This window comes from Parasteatoda tepidariorum, chromosome 4 (genome assembly GCF_982258835.1).
Source record: "Parasteatoda tepidariorum strain Cologne lab strain chromosome 4, Ptep-v5.0, whole genome shotgun sequence".
Taxonomy (NCBI): Eukaryota; Metazoa; Arthropoda; class Arachnida; order Araneae; family Theridiidae; genus Parasteatoda; species Parasteatoda tepidariorum.
In genome coordinates, this window is record NC_141758.1 from 74,265,657 (window position 1) to 74,282,113 (window position 16,457).

The 16,457-nt window shown below is 28.9% G+C and overlaps 1 protein-coding gene across 1 annotated transcript in view; it reads left to right on the forward strand.

Moving 5' to 3' along the window:
* The first annotated feature begins 10,995 nt into the window (after positions 1 to 10,995).
* The window catches only part of LOC107457180 (protein jagged-1b), a 126,581-nt gene continuing 121,119 nt past the window's right edge, over positions 10,996 to 16,457 (forward strand). Inside the window, exon 1 of the mRNA XM_016075281.4 lies at positions 10,996 to 11,999. Coding sequence (XP_015930767.1) covers positions 11,631 to 11,999 — 369 coding nt within the window. The 5' untranslated portion in view covers positions 10,996 to 11,630. The remainder of the gene's footprint in view (positions 12,000 to 16,457) is intronic.

The following is a 16,457-nucleotide window of genomic DNA, read 5'->3' on the forward strand; positions in this document are numbered from 1 at the left end:
TCAACCCCCATTCGACCCCCTGGCTCAGATCGACCCCTGCTTTTGTGAAATAGACCCCTGGGGGTCTACATAGACCACTTTGGCGACCTCTGCTCTAAGGTATCGTGATAAAATTACCAGATTTTACTACGCTTACTAAATTTTATCATTTATCATAAAACCATATTATATTGTTAATTTTACCAAAATCGTTACCAAAGTTTTACAGAAAATACTTAACGATTAACTTTAGCGCTTACGATGAATTATTTTAATTAAAGAAAAATGAAAGCAATTATTTCAAATACCAAGAATTGTATTCTATTTATTCTATATATTCATCAATTCAACTCGTTATTATTAAAAACCGTGACTTGATAGAGCATGATTGTTCCATTTTTCTACTGGAACCAACCACCGTCACGCTAGTCCATCTCGCAAACTCAACAAAGAGACCCACCCAATTTTAAACAAAACGTTTGTAGAACATTCATTCATTAACTTTTACACCCACTCTTATTAATGCTGTTTTATTATTTTTATTTTGTACAAATCTTGTTGTGTCATCTTTTACGAACAGTTAATTTTAGAACAAGCTCTTCTGGTACTGATTTTCTTCAGTCAGTGAGACGCAGAACGAGTTCGAGTTTCGAAGAAGAAAAAGTCAAACGATTTGTGGACAATATTTTTATTGTTTCCAGATTATTCGAAATGTAATTAAATCTGAATGATGTCACGGGAAAAAAAAAAGTTTTTTTTTCTTCACCCCTCTCTTACTAAAAGCTACGTAGTATTAAATGAAACGGTATGCAAAGGTTAGATGGCTTATATAACATTTTTTATAGACTTTAATGACATATTTTGTAATAATGCTTAGACTCAAGACGCCATTTTGAAATATGTGATTATGGAAGAATAAAAGAAAATGTGTATCATATTCTAAATATTTGTTACATTTTCTTAAAAGATAAAATAATTATAAAATGAAAGCGATATCATTCCAATTAAATTAGTGATTGATATTTTTAAATTGATCCATTTATTTTTGATTTCTAATTATTTTATGTTTAAAGATAAAAAGCAAATACAAACAAAATATCAATTATGTTTTTGATTGTCTGTTGATTAAATGCTTTTTACTCTAGTGTTGCTTCTTCTAACTCCAAAAAAGAACTTTTTTACACAGTGGCTGCAAATTATCTGAGAACTTTTTTTTTGGATTGAAATGATTGCTTAAGAAAATGGACACAGCTTTAAATGTGTTTTTTAAGAAATAGATATAGTACCCTATTGAAGTTCCTAACAATAATATCTTGCGAATTTGCCGTAATCTTAACAGGGTGTTAAGTATGAGTGTGCCCATCCATTTTTATATGGTGAGGCACTATTGGTGCAAAAATGTTAATATTTTAATAGTTATTTCAATATGTAAGACTTTTCAGGTGAAAGCTCAAAACAAAACAAATTTCTTTTAACTTTGACTCGAATATACATTACGCAAAATAACCTTTCTCATTCACTATAAGAAATAAAATCTGTTGTATGAGTTGTTGTTGTAGTTCATTTACAGTCGCATTAGGTTTGCGCAATGGGCTACTGGCGACGGTCTGGGAAACATCCCTGAGGATGATCCGAAGACATGCCATCACAATTTTGATCCTCTGCAGAGGGGATGGCACCCCCGCTTCGGAATGTTGCATGAGAAAAAATAAAATAAGAAAGAAAGAACCTACGAAATACGAACCTATTTATTGGACAATATTTACTTGGTTTTCAAAGCAGAAAATTATTTAGAGGACGTTATCTATACAGCGGGAAAAATGCTTCATGACAAATCCTGTTTCACCTAAATTAGCAATTTAAAATTTTAAGTATAGAAAAAATAAGTTCAGGAAAGTTTAGAGTAAACCACTATGTTTCAAATGCTGAAGTTTTTTTTTTTTTTTAAAGTATAAAATATCAAAATGCAAACAAATCATGACAGAACTATTTTCCAACTGCGTGATGTAGTTTTCCCCCAAAATATAAAAAAGGCAGAGAAATTATGGCAGGATTATTTCTCTACTGCGTAATCTTAAGTAATCCAGCCATAATTCGTTTGCCTTTTATTATTTTTGAAAATTAATCTTCAACATTTGAAATTACTGGAACTCCTTTTCTTTTTATACATTTCAAATTGCTAATCTAGGTAAAACAGAATTTGCCATGAAGAGTTTCTTCCGCTGTATAACGTTCCACTTAAGTCAATCATTTATAATATTTTTCTCTTACTATAATAAGTATTTTATGTATAATAAACACTAAAAATATAAATACATAAATGAATAAGTAAAAGAAAAGTTAAAAGGTGAGAAAAGATTTGAATAAAAAATGAAGTAAAAAAATAGTAATGCAAAATTTATTTTAAAGTTCTATGAATCTACTCCACAAATTTTAAATTTTTCTGAAAGATATATTAGGAATGGCTATGGCTCATCCGTCCCAACTCGCCGTAGGAACAACTATAATGTTAATCTGAATCATAATATCAAGCAATTACATAATTCTACGGCTCAACTTGAACGCAAATGGGATTCAATTTAAAACATACAGCAAATATACATGATATTATGGTTCAAGGTATTTGTATCAGAACTGGACCCATTTTTCTGAGAGGGATGATATCTTTTTAACTTTATTCTCATCTCAATTTTCAAAAGTAAGATCCATTAAGTTACTTACATTTTTAAAACCTCATAAATCGAGATATTAGAGACACTTTCGTAAAAACTTATTATTTTTTTTTTACCTTTTTTCTCCGTGCATCAATTTTAATCTATATAATGCATTTAATCTCAATAAAATTCTAATTAATAATTGCGTGTCAATGTATTTTGATTCTTCGAAGGAAAAAAAAAAGAGTTTATAGCCCACACCCTTTCATGCCACGCCGAACAAGAACTATTTTTCCGTTCACTTTCGCACGACCTTATGGACAGGTTCTGTTGATAATTGATTTCTGTGGGTGTTGTTGAACATGAAGCTATTAACTAAACACTCGCCATTTTCTTTGTTATTTCACCATTTTTCTTCGTCTTAAAGAGTGTGTGTGCAAGTCGTGCCATGCATTCTAGAACAGTTTGAAATATTAAGAAGTTTCAATTTCACTCTAAACTCGTAATACCTGGTGTGATTTTGGAACTTATTTAAAAGTTCACATAAGAAAATGAAATCATACCCACAACAGCCCATTTTGGACCAGGGGGGGTCATGTAGGTTAAGGTTCCGAAAGTGGTTAGCATTACGCATAGGCAGCCTTTACTTCCCATAGTATCCATAGATCTGAAGCTGGGTGAGCTTCAGGCCACCACTGCACTGGGGTCAAAATCCAGTTGTTCATAACGACAGTTCAGTTCACTGAGCCATCGCGCCTCTTTAAAGGTCCCATATATTTTCATTTTCAAAAGAAAATTACTGAAAATAATACAGAGTATTTTCAGTTCCTTAACAAGATTCAAAGAGATTTAAGTTGGTTAAATTAAGGTTAATACCTCATCTTGTACTGTTTTTTTTTTCTTTTTTTTTTTTCATTTGCAGCAAGTAGTAGTATTATAACAGTAAATCGAACGAATACAGCTATTAATATGATACGCTCACACACCCTCCAATCATGGACAAGAACCTAGGTTTTAAAACCGGACAGCATCTGAGCTGATACCCTTCTGTCCCCACAGCAACTAACGAGAAAAAAAATGGGTCACAGTTAATTTGACGTACAGTGAGCCAGAAAAAAAACAACAACAATGGACCACCCTGAATAACTTTTGATCTATTGATCTGATCTTCACGTTCTAGGACTCAATCTTAATGGTTCGTGGGGATGACCTCAAGTATAGTAATTAATAAATGCAGATGATAATTTAAATTACGAAATCAGACACAAAAACGTACTTTATCTGAATAAACACATCTTTTTGTCGATGGATTTAAAATTCTCACCCCCTAAGTACAGGGGGTAGCCGTGATCACGGAAATATAGTTTAAAAATAAATTTTAGTAAATATTTATTAATTTTTATTACTTTACTTAATAATTGTTGAAGAAATTTGAATTTCAAGGTATACAACTTTTTACATCATTTTAAAGTGTGTAATTTTTCAGAGGAAAATGCAAAATTTTAGCGTAATCGGTTGAATAGTTCCTGAAAATTCGAATTTTAGAAAAACTGTATGTTTAAAATTTGATTTCTCAGGAACTATTCAACAGATTTTAATCAAATTTTGTACTTTGCCATACAAAATTACACATTTTAAAATAATTTAAAAAAATTGTATACCTTATAATTCAAAATTTTTTCGATTATTATTAAATAAAATATTAAAAAATTTGAAAGTTTATTTTTGGCATGGAATTATCTTTGGACAAACGAATTTTATACTTATGGGCAATTTTTTTAAAAATTCGCTTAAAAGGTGCACGAGATTAGGTGAAATACATGAAAAGTAAAATTAACGTTAAGGGGTTCAAACTTTGGATCACTCTTCTGACTGGACTATCGGGACCATATTTCCCTGATCATGACTACCCCTATGTTATTTAGCATATTTGAGGTCACCAGCTTGAACCATTTAGATTGAGTCTTAGAACATGATTAGATTAAAAGTTATTCTGGGTGGTCCATTTCTTTTGACTCACTGTACAGTACGCAAAAACAGGACCACCCACAATAACTTTTGATCTAATGATTGGATTTTCACTTCCTAAGACTCAATCTTAATGTCTTGCGAGGGTAACCTCAAATACGCTAATTAATAATTTATAATTATATGTACAATATATAATAATTTCTCTGGAAAAACATACCTTTTTTTCGACGGATTCGGATTTCTGACCCCGAGACTGATTAAGGGGGTAGAAGCAATCTGGGAAATTTGGTCTCAATAGTTTAGTCAGGAGAGTGCTCCAAAGTTTGAACCCCTTAAGGTTAATTTTCCCTTTTGAGTGTTTCGAAATATCACGAGAACTTTTTAAGTGAATTGAAAAATGTTTACATTCAATTATGAAATTCGTTTATCCAATGGTGATTCCATACAAAAACTAACCTTTATTTTTTATAATTTTATTATATTTTATTTAAGAATAATCAGGAAAATTTTTGAATTGTATACAAGTTTTTAACCTTCGTAAGTACACAAGTTTTTAACTTTCGTAACATTTTAAAGGATATAATTTTGCAGGGCAAAATTCAATATTTGATCAACAATGGTCGAATAGTTCCTAAAAAATCGTCATATATTTAAAATTTGATTTCGCAGAAACTATTCGACCGATTTTGCTCAAATGTTTTATTTCGCCATGTAAAATTACGTTCTTTAAAATGATGCAAAAAATTTTATACCTCTCAATTCAAAACTTTTTCGACCATTCTTAATTAAAATAATAAAAATAAATTCAATATTTGCTAAAAATAAATTTTTTGCTTTGAATTATCTTTGGATCAACGAATTTTATAACTGAGTGTAAAATTGTTTTAATTCACTTAAAAATTTTTTGAAAGATATAGCTCTCCTGACCAAACGTTTGGGACCTTATTCCCCAGATTGCGGCTACCCCTTATATTTCAGAGATCAGAAATCCGAATCCGTTGAAAAAAAGTTATGTCTAATCAGAGAAAATGCGTTTTTGTGTCTGATTTCGTAACTTAAAACATCGTCTGCACTTATTAATTACCATATTTAAGGTCACTGCCTTGAGCCATTAAGATTAAGTCCTAGAATTTGAAAATCCAATCATTAGATCAAGAGTTATACAAGGTAGTTCATTTTCTTTGGCACACAGTACATTTGGTTGTATGTATGTGAATGGACTGGAATCGAACTCACAATCCTTTGCTCTCCATCAGCTGTTTCAGAGATGCCTTTATAAACTATCCCAGCGGAACGGTCATGTGATGCACATTGCAACTTCTTAAGGCCACTTTCAGATCTACGCAGACTTAAGAACAACAAAGTACATAGAAAAAGGTCTATTCGATATTATGAGAAAGGACTGAAAGTGACTATCTTGGATTAGAGGACAAACAAATGTCGAACAAATGACAATTACATGACAAATTTGGATGTCATCAAGGGAAATAAGCATTTCAGAAAGCAATGGAATAGTTAGTCAATATAGTTTAAAAAACTGGCAATCACAATATCTGTCACTGGTATACTTGTGGCATTAATTGACAAACTACCAAAAAAGATATCCGAAATACATAAATTGTTCTAATGAAATTAAAAAGGAGGCAACAAGTGTGAATTTAAAGACAAGAACAATACAGAAATTTTTTAAAAGTTTAGAGAAGATCATCTCCCAACAGTACATTATGTAGTGGTTGAAAATAAATAAGAACCAAACTAAAATCAATCAGAAACATTATGTTTAAATAAAATTGTATAAAGTTTCGGTCAAGTGATTTTTTAGAATGAAAAGGCAAGAACGATAAGGAGGTAATAGCGATTAGAAGGCAAAAGCAAGTTCGAAATTTTTGGAAAAGTTTAGAGAAGACTTTTATACAGGAGTGGAATGTTAATGTAATGGTTGTAGATAAATAAATAAGGAACCAACGTAGAATTAATCACAAACGGTACGTTTAAATAAAACTGTAAACAAGTTTATGTATGACAATGGAGCATCTCTGGAAAACACGGAGCCGTATGACGAGGAAACAATCCAACAGGCGAAAAATAAACATTCTAGTTTACCAAGAGTTTATGAACGACAAAACGTACTGGTTGTTTATACGTCAAGAGATGCTTTTTTTTCCTTCTTTTTTTAAAAAAAATTAAAAACAGGTAGAAAATATAGATATATTTTTTTGAGAATGGCCAAATGGGCAGAAATAATTTTCACTTAAAGCTTAAAGAAATTTTAAAATCTGTAAACAATTACACTGCGGAGCATTATTTAACAGATCTTAAATACTTTTGTATCACTGATTTCAAATCTGCTATTGGTTTCATTCTCTTAGCTCCAGTTTTTTTTTCTTCTTAAATGGCATTTTAGTCCTTTTTTTTAAAAAAATTTACAAGTTTAAAAACGTTATGACAGAGATGTTGCATTAATGTTGCCATAAACATTCAGGAGAGTTAGGGTGCATCCTTAGGATTGAAATTCCATTGAAACCAATGCCTTTAAATGTCGTGGGATACTGCCCTATTATGAACTGTTTCTTCGTGCTTTCTTAGATTCGCTTATTTATTTTATTCTACACCTAGAAATCAATATATAGTTCGGTTACTTAGTGTTAAATGAGTATTAGGCACCCCTATTTTTTTCTTTAAAAGTTCCATTAATTAAATTAAATTTTATTTAAAACATAATTTTAATTCAGGTCTATTCTAACCTCCACAAGAAGAAAGAGAAATTAGGGATGTTTGTCTACACTCTAACTACTAATTACATGCACGTTAAATACTTGTATTCTTCTTCTAATTACGTGCATTTTTAAAACTTGCATTTTAATGCTAATTATGTATATTGTTAATACTTTGCTCTTTTACTACTAATTAAATGCTTTTTAAAATACTTGCATTTTTGCAACCAATTTCGCGCATTTTCAATAATTGAACTTTTACTTCCAGTTCCGTGCATTTTTAATAACATTTTTACTACTAATTACCTTCACGTTTAATAATTGCATTTTTAGTACTAGTTACGTATATTTTTAATGCTTGCATCATTTCTATGAATTTACATTCATTTTTTATACTTGCATTTTTCCGATTAAATACTCGCAAAAGCTGATTATTTGTTACAGGAAAAGGAAAACAAAAGCTATTTTGGAGTCAACAAATTATAATAAAACGTTCCCAGGTTTACAAAAGTTATTTCTATTTTTCATTTTATTTTACTTATTTATGTATTTCTTTGCTGTTTGAGCAAAAAAAAAAAAAAAAAAAAAAAAAAGAGTTTTTCGAGTTTTTGAAAATTTTAAAGTGGCATTCCTTGTAATTATTAGCTTGAATTTTCATTTATTGTTTACTATTACTACATCCTAATTTACTGCAATGTTGCATTTTATATTTTTATTCTGCAGAATTATCGACATTCTAACAATACAAATAATTCTTATTTTCTTTCAGTTTTTATGATAAGTAATCTCTCTTCGTGAATTTTGATTAACGATTGTTGAAATATTTAAATGAAACTCTGATATTTTTTACATTAACCGATTTAACTCTCATTTGAAATTCTTCACGATTTTGAATTTTTAACCCATGTATAAAAAAACTGAAATTTTGATGATGAATATTTCATAATAAAATTTGGTTCAGAATTGTTTTAGCTAATGCAGAAATTGGATATATAGTTCGAAAAATGAAAAATCTATGTCAACGCGTGATCTTTGTGAGTTGATAATCTCTTTACTTCCATTATTCTATTTGATATCGGTATAATTTGAACTACATCACTACTGAAATATTTCTATAATTTGTCCAATCTCTATTTCGTTCATTTCTTATTCATTATTTAGTAATCTCATACGATGGACGCAGAATTTACGTCTAGTGTACAGTCCGCAAAAAGAAAGAAAAAAAAAAGAAAAAAAGGGGAAAAAAGAAGAAAAAAAGATATCACCCTGAATAACTTTTGTTCTAATGATCGGATTTTCACATACTACGAGCCAATCTTAATGGTTTCTGGGGATGACCTCAAATATGCTAATTTTTTAGTGCTAACTATGAATTAGGTTACGAAATCGGACTCAAAAACGTACTTTCTCTGAATAAACATAGATTTTTTTTACATATTCGGACTCCTAATCTTCAAACTAAAGGGCTAGCCTCAATCTGGGAAATGCGGTCCCCATAGTTTGGTCAGGAGAGCGATTCAAAGTTTGGACTTCTTAATGTTAATTTCACTTTTTGCGTTTTTAGTCACATTTTAAAAACTAATTAAGCAATTCAAAAAAACATTGCACCCACTCATAAAACTCATTTGCCGAAAGATAATTTTACGCAAAAAATAATTGTTATTAATTATTTATTATTATTTAATTAAATTGAGAATTAAAAAAATTTTGAATTATGAGGTATGAATTTTTTATACCATACTAATCTACATATTTTTCAATTGTAAAATCTAAAGCTTCAACTGTTTTATTTTGTAGAAGCTGAGAAAAATTAAAATTAATTATTTAAAAAAAAATAATTTGGCGACAATGAAGAAATAAAAGATATCGAAGATGATATTTTTGTATTGGATTATCATGGAATTATCATAGAATATTTTGTATTAGATTATCGTCATATTTTGTATTGGCCTCAAAATAGAAAATGGACATTGAATGAAAAGAGCGTTTGAAAAATAATGGATAGTGTTTAAAAAGTACGTTCAATCTAATCGTGTTTGAAAAACTGGCATTTCAAAAGAAAATCATGTAACTTAATAATGCGTGCTTGAAATAAAGACGAAATCGCGTTCATGAAATCGGACGTAAGACAAAATGATTACATAAAATGTCAAATTAAATTTTAAATAATGCACCAAAATTTTTAACATCTACGTTACTTTTGAAAAAGGTGCTAACGAAATCATTGTACAAACTCTTTATTTTTTTAAACATCATGAATAACTCAAGAGTAAATTTTTGAATAATGAAATGGTCATAGTAAAATTAAAAACTGTGCCCATTTTGTAAAACTCGCGTTTAGAGCGATATCCATCTTTTTTGGAACTTTAATAATACAAATGCTGCGAATTGCTTAAGGGAAAGAAAAAAAAATCCCAAATAGGAGAAATTTGTTACAAAACTGTTTTGAATAATCAATTATTTGCGAGCGATCAATGTTGTTGTATAATGTAATTTTAGTGATGACTTCGCAACTACTTGCTTCGCTTACCAGCCCGAAAGATTGCTTTACAACATTTTTTGTTAGTTGTCGATAAGCAGATAGTTACACCAGAAATAAAAATAATTCAATACAATTTTTTTATTGGTATTATTACAGACTTTTTATCTTCCAAAAATGTAAGATTCCTGAAAGATTATGATAGGCTAATTAAGTTCTCAAAATATTTGATATTTAGAATTTTTCTCCGTTTAAGACCTTTATCCACTTTACTCTTCAAAAATAATTCAGTAGTTTATTATTATATTTATTGTTATATTTATTATTATTATATTTATTATCATTATATCTATTATTATTATATTTATTTTTATTATATTTATTATTATTATACTTATTATTATACATCATTATTTTACATCTTAAACATTTTTATTTCAAATATTCTTTAAATGCTGTAACTTTGCATGTAAAATTTATTCTTATAAAATGCACATTCTTATAAGATTATATTATTCTTATAAGATTATATAAGATTATTTAAGTTCTTTAAACTTTTGTGTTATAGTTAATCTGGCAGTAATTTTTAAGAAATAATATTTATCTCTTTAAATCTACGGCATTTTGGATCTAAAATATCCCATAAAGCTGTAATTTGTCATTTAAAATTTGTTTTGTTCTAACAAGGCTAATTAGACTTAAAGCTAATAAATCTTGAAACTCATTAGGTTCTCGAAACATTTAAGACTATATTTTTTTTCATCTGATGCCTAACCTGTTCTATAAAAAATAAGGCATGCTAATTATTTTTTAAAATATCTTTGGCTAACCATTCATTTTAGCTGAACTGTATCATTTCAACCCTTTTTTCCAGGAATTTTTCCAACACAAAAGCCGCAAGTGGTGCCATAATAAATCGTGCACCTGAATATGTTGCCACACACAAGCCTGTCTCTTGAATGAAAAAAGAAAGCGAAAAAGGAGAAAAAACTCTTTTGGAATTCTTCTAACCTTCCTCATACCTGTGAGAGACCCCCAAAAAATGGCCTTGAGCGGAGAAGAATAAGATCTTTCGAATGATTTTTTAGTAGCGTTCCTACAACCGCGCTACCGGTTAAACTGCCGGCATTGCTTCTACCCCCGTGTTAACCCCGGCTGATTTCTACAATGAGTTTCTCCCCTCCTGCTGTTAGGCCGCATGCTGGCCAATGATTGACGCTAGCCGTAACTGCGCATGCTCACTTCACTTGTTTTCTTTCTTTACTTTTCGTTCGTCCGTCTTGGCCTGTTTCGAAGTTTTGGAGTTCCAAGAGCAAGCAGATAGTAGGGTTTGGATTGGAGACGGGCTTCAAGAATAACTCGCTGTCTGGATTTTGGATACTTGAAAATTAATTATTTATATGCATCCAATTGAAATATAATATCGTCTGAAAACTGATTGTATAATTTAAATTGTTGAAAAAATATCGTCTGGATATTTTGCGATAATTTATCTACCGTTTTATATACCGAGTCTCTTGTTTTTGTTTACATCTTTGACAGTATGTGCGGTGAACTATATTTCAACGTATTTAATCATGAAACATATTTTTGCCTGCGGTTGACTGAAAATGGTTTAGCGTTCTAAAAAAAGAAGTTAATATTATTTTTGCAACTTTATATTGACTAAAATGAAATCGTCTGCCCAGTTCTTAACGCGATTATTCCATAACTCATATGAAGAATGGTTATTCTCAGACTTCAATTGAATATACTTTTATTGCGGTATGGACAACAATGATTAGTAAATTGGTGATTGCAAATCATGACCAGAAGTGTTAAAGAAGAGAGGATATGCCAAAAATCAAGATGAAGCTGCTGCTTGGTATAGTAGCAGTGTTTATCTTCTTGTGTAAAAACATGGTTTATGCGACTGGATCATTCGAACTGGAAGTCTTAGGAATACAGAATTCAAGAGGAGAGCTTAGCAATGGAACTTGTTGTTCTTTAAGTGATATCAGACTAGAAAATGGTACTTGTTCTCGGGGGTGCCGGACATTTTTCAGATTGTGCCTAAAGGAATATCAAACTGAAGTGAGTGATACAGGACCTTGTACGTTTGGAAATGTGTCAACTCGTGTTGTGGGTGGTAATTCGTTTTCGATGCACACCAACCCTGACCACCATGTGGTGCTGAGGTTGCCTTTCACATTTAGGTGGACGGTAAGTTATTTGTTCTCTTTCGTATAATTTTAAATCCTTATAGTTTTACAATTATTTAGTATCTCTTGTGCAATTTTCTAAATTTATTACATGGCGATCATTTGCATTTCACTTTTCCCATTATATAATTAATTCTACTGTTAAAGTCAAATTACTATAGTCTTTTATGTAGTTTACTGCCTATATGGAAATATGGGTTCCACACCCCCACATGCCTTAGTAAAATTTCTTTTTTCGTTTGTTTGCATCTTCATTTTTCTCAATTTATTCAATTTTGCATCAAGCATAGTTCTTCTAGCACTGTTTGATGTTGCCTTGATTCGCATTGCAGCACGCGTTTAATCTAGAGATTTTGCAGCATATCGCATCCGGCTTTTAAATTATAAAACTATCATTAATTTCGAATAATTAAAACAAAATTAATAGCAAAATATTTCTTTAGATAAGAAGGATTGGTGACTTGCATACGCTTGAAATTATGCAGAAAAAAAATATATCGAAGTGTCATAACAAGTTTAAGATAATTTAAATAATATCATAGTTTTTAATTTGATTTATGATTTAATGATGCGACTATGGATAATTGAAAGCAATAATAATGCAGCTATGCGAATTTAAAATGATCTTTTTTTTTTACAATGAAAGTATGCATTATTGGAAAGTGTAATAATAACTACTTAAATTATTTGAAATTATTTTCTGGTAATAATATATGTTATTAAATAGTTTATTCATTAAATAATTTCAAAAATGATTCACATCATTTAAACGTTACTGTTCTATTAGAAAACTTTCACCGCTTGTATGAATATCAGTTTCAAGATTTGAGGAATCGTGTAATCTTTAGATGATAATCGTCTTAACTTTAAACATTGGCAAAAGTGTTCAATACTTTTATTAGATTCTTAAAAAAGTGTTTACCTAAAATAAGAAGCTTCCTTTTGAATATTTTAGCCCTTAATAAATGGTAAAAATCATTTGATTGACTTGGCAGAACTTTTTCAAATTTAGGTTACAATAGGTTTAGAGAAAATGATGTCATTATAATTTAGTAAATAGGTACTCAATGTGATTTTTTTTTGTTTTTGGAGTTGTTTTTTTTCTTTCATTATATCATTGAAAAACTTTAAAAATTACACGTTAAAAGACATTTTTCACACTATGAAAATTCTCCGTCAAGAGTTTAAAAATTTGAAAACTTAAAAATTTAAAAAAAAAGTATTTTAAAAATTTCTAAATTGCAAGATTAGATACGTTTAGTTAGTTATAACAATTATGATTATGCAAACACGTATTTAAATTTCTATAGGTAAAAGTTATTTAGACATCTCATTAAAATTTTTCGTATTTTCTGGAACAAAATTTTAAAATGTGGTCTATTTTTTCTTTTTTTAAAGATAATATAGCATTAAAGTAAATAAACATTTTATCTAATAATCAAGACCTGTTTTTAAAGAAATGATTATGTAAAGTGATTTAAGACAATTGAGCAAAAATGTTTAAGATAGAAATTTTGTTACTAGTGTGATTTACATTAGATATTTAACACTAAATGTTACCAACATTAGATATTTATTTATAAATGTTACCAAAAAAAAGAAAAAAATGAAAAAATTTAACTTACGGTATTAATCTCTTGGTGATTAAATTGATCGTTTGTGTTGAGAATTGAGTTTCATAGGATAAAGAAGCAATCAAGGAAAAGAAATGAAAAATGGAGGGGGGTGGGGAATCTCTTTTGAATGATGAAAATTTGTTGAAAGCTTATTCTGTAAACAAATCGTTTAACTGGAGTAAAACATTGTTGAATGTAATATATTTTCTCATTTTCACTACTTTATTCTTTTCGTGACGTTACGCTTCAAGAAGCAAGCTAATATAGCTTTATTTGTTAAAGACATATTTTATTTTGAAGTTTTAGTTGAATGCAGGAAGCTAAAAGGGAATTTTTTTAAAGTGGTTATTTGTAAGTATTGTTTTGTTTTAAATAAAAGAATTTTTAAGGAAAAAGGCTTAAAAGTTAAAATGTTCTTATAATCTTAAAGTCATATTTTGAAATATAAAATATAACTTTGATAAACTGAAAAGGTATTCAAAATTTAAAATTAAATGAGCTGTTCATATAATTTATTTATTTATTTTGTTTGTAATAAAAAAAAGAATTTAATAATTAAAAAAGAAAAAAAATTAGAATTATTTGACAAAATGGTACAAAATATAAAAAATGAAACGGCACGAAACTACTTTTTTTGATTTTCTATATATATATAATGCATTTCTTATCGTAAATGAAAAATGTAATATCCTTAAAACAGTGGGTTAAAATGTCAAGAAGGTTTATTGTTTGCCTCGCTAAAAAAAAAAAATAAAAGAAAATTGTTCAATATAGTTTATTAATTTTAAATATTAAAAAACCTAAGTGTTAAAGCTAGGGATTTTTTTTTTAATCTGAAAAATATTTATATTATTTGATAAAAATATTTGAAAAAATTACTGTGCAAAATATCAATAATAAGAAAACCTTTAATTTTGTAAAAGATTCTAATTAAAAGATAAAAATACTATTCTTTTCATGCTAGAAGTTGAATAAGAAAAAATGTAAAACAATTAATTAGAAATCCTACTTCCATCTTGATAACGTCATTTTTTACCACCCGGCTTTTTAAGTACCGAGAAAGAGTCATAAAAAAACATTACGTCAATTAAGCGGTGGAGAACTAATTTTTATTTGGAATCATCTTTCGTTTGCGTTGAAGGCAGATCAGCTCTTCTTTCAAATAAAGGCGGTGTTTATTCCTTAGGAATGGATAACATAAACGCAATAAAATATTTTTGCTTGTCGCTTCCATTAGCTTTAATACTACGAGATTGAATTTGATGAAAAATGCGATTATTTTTAGTTTTTAATTATTTCTGAATAATTATTGCGGTCGTAGAGCGTGTTAAAAAAAATTTTTCACCTTTGAGGAAAGTGATACCCGGATTTATTACTTTTGTAACGGAGAAAATAAGAGCATTACTAAGAGCATCTCCGTTACATTTAATATCTTCCATTACAATTATTTATTTTTCATTAATCAAAAAATGCATTGATGATACAACATTTTATCATTAAATTTATCTTGTTGGTCAACTGACTGATATATACAAGATTTCAAATAAACATTATTTTTTTCTTTGTATTTACAAAATTAAGAACGAATGTAATCAATAAATTACTATATATTTGTTATGAACGTTAAATATTTAGTATGACATTTTTTATTGAATCATCGAAGCCTATTACCCAAATTTTCAAAATTTTAAAATTAGTAGCACTTGTATTTAGCTATATGAATAGTTTCCCCAACTTAGGAATTATAATATAACTCTCTAAAAAGATGCATTTCGGATCAAAACATTTTAGAAATACTCCTCTTTAGATTATTTATGTATATACTTTAATAATATGCACTTGATATTAAAAACGTATCATTAAATCAAAGTATTTTTTATCTGATTCATATGAATATTTTAATGGTTTATCACTTTTAAAATGGAAAACACAGTTCCATTGGATTTATTGTTGAATAAAAGAATTTTATTTTTGAGTGAAGTAATTGATGTACGAATGGCAATTATTAATCATTTTTATACTTGAATCATCTCTTTTAGACTCATCTTGACTCTGAGAATTTTACTTTTGAGTAATGTAATTGGCGCATGAATTATAAAATGTTTATTCTTTTCATAATAGAAACAGGGGTGAAAGCGAGACGGAAAAGAGGAAAGGCTGGTAGTAAAACCATTTCAGTTATAGCTAGTTTTCAGGTGGAGTTTACTTATTCTTTTTTTAAAACTATTCATCAATATCTACTTTATCTTGGAAGAGAAGCAATTTTATATATGTGCTGAAATTCTAAAAGAAATCTTGATAGTTACAGATATTTTATTTTTTTCGAAAAAAATGCTTGAAGGAAATGTCTTTGGTAGCAGTTTTTGCACTTTTCCGTCTTGCTATTTAAAAGTTTTCAGCCATGAATAGAAATACCATCTTATCGGACTCATTTTCATTAAAAATGATAATTTTACTTTGGAGCAAAGTTATACACAAGTTCTAATCGCTTTTGTAACTTAAACTCTAGAAACCCTATCACGAATAAATTTGCCCTGATACCCAAATCATTAATGCTTGAATTACTATCAGCGGTTTGTGACTTTAATGATGACACACTGTTCTATTAATTTTCAATTTAGCCACCATTATGTGATCAGGATTCATTATTATTTCACCAAGAAATTTCTCTATACACTTTAATGCCTATCAGAATTTGGGGTTGTGAAAGAGCAAGTTAATAATGAATCGGGCTTTCATTCACATTTTAAAGGGTGTAATTAAATCAAAGCTCCAATCACTGATCAAACTCAAATGCTTTAACTCCATTCATGAAGAATAATTTTCACCAATTTCAGACGATC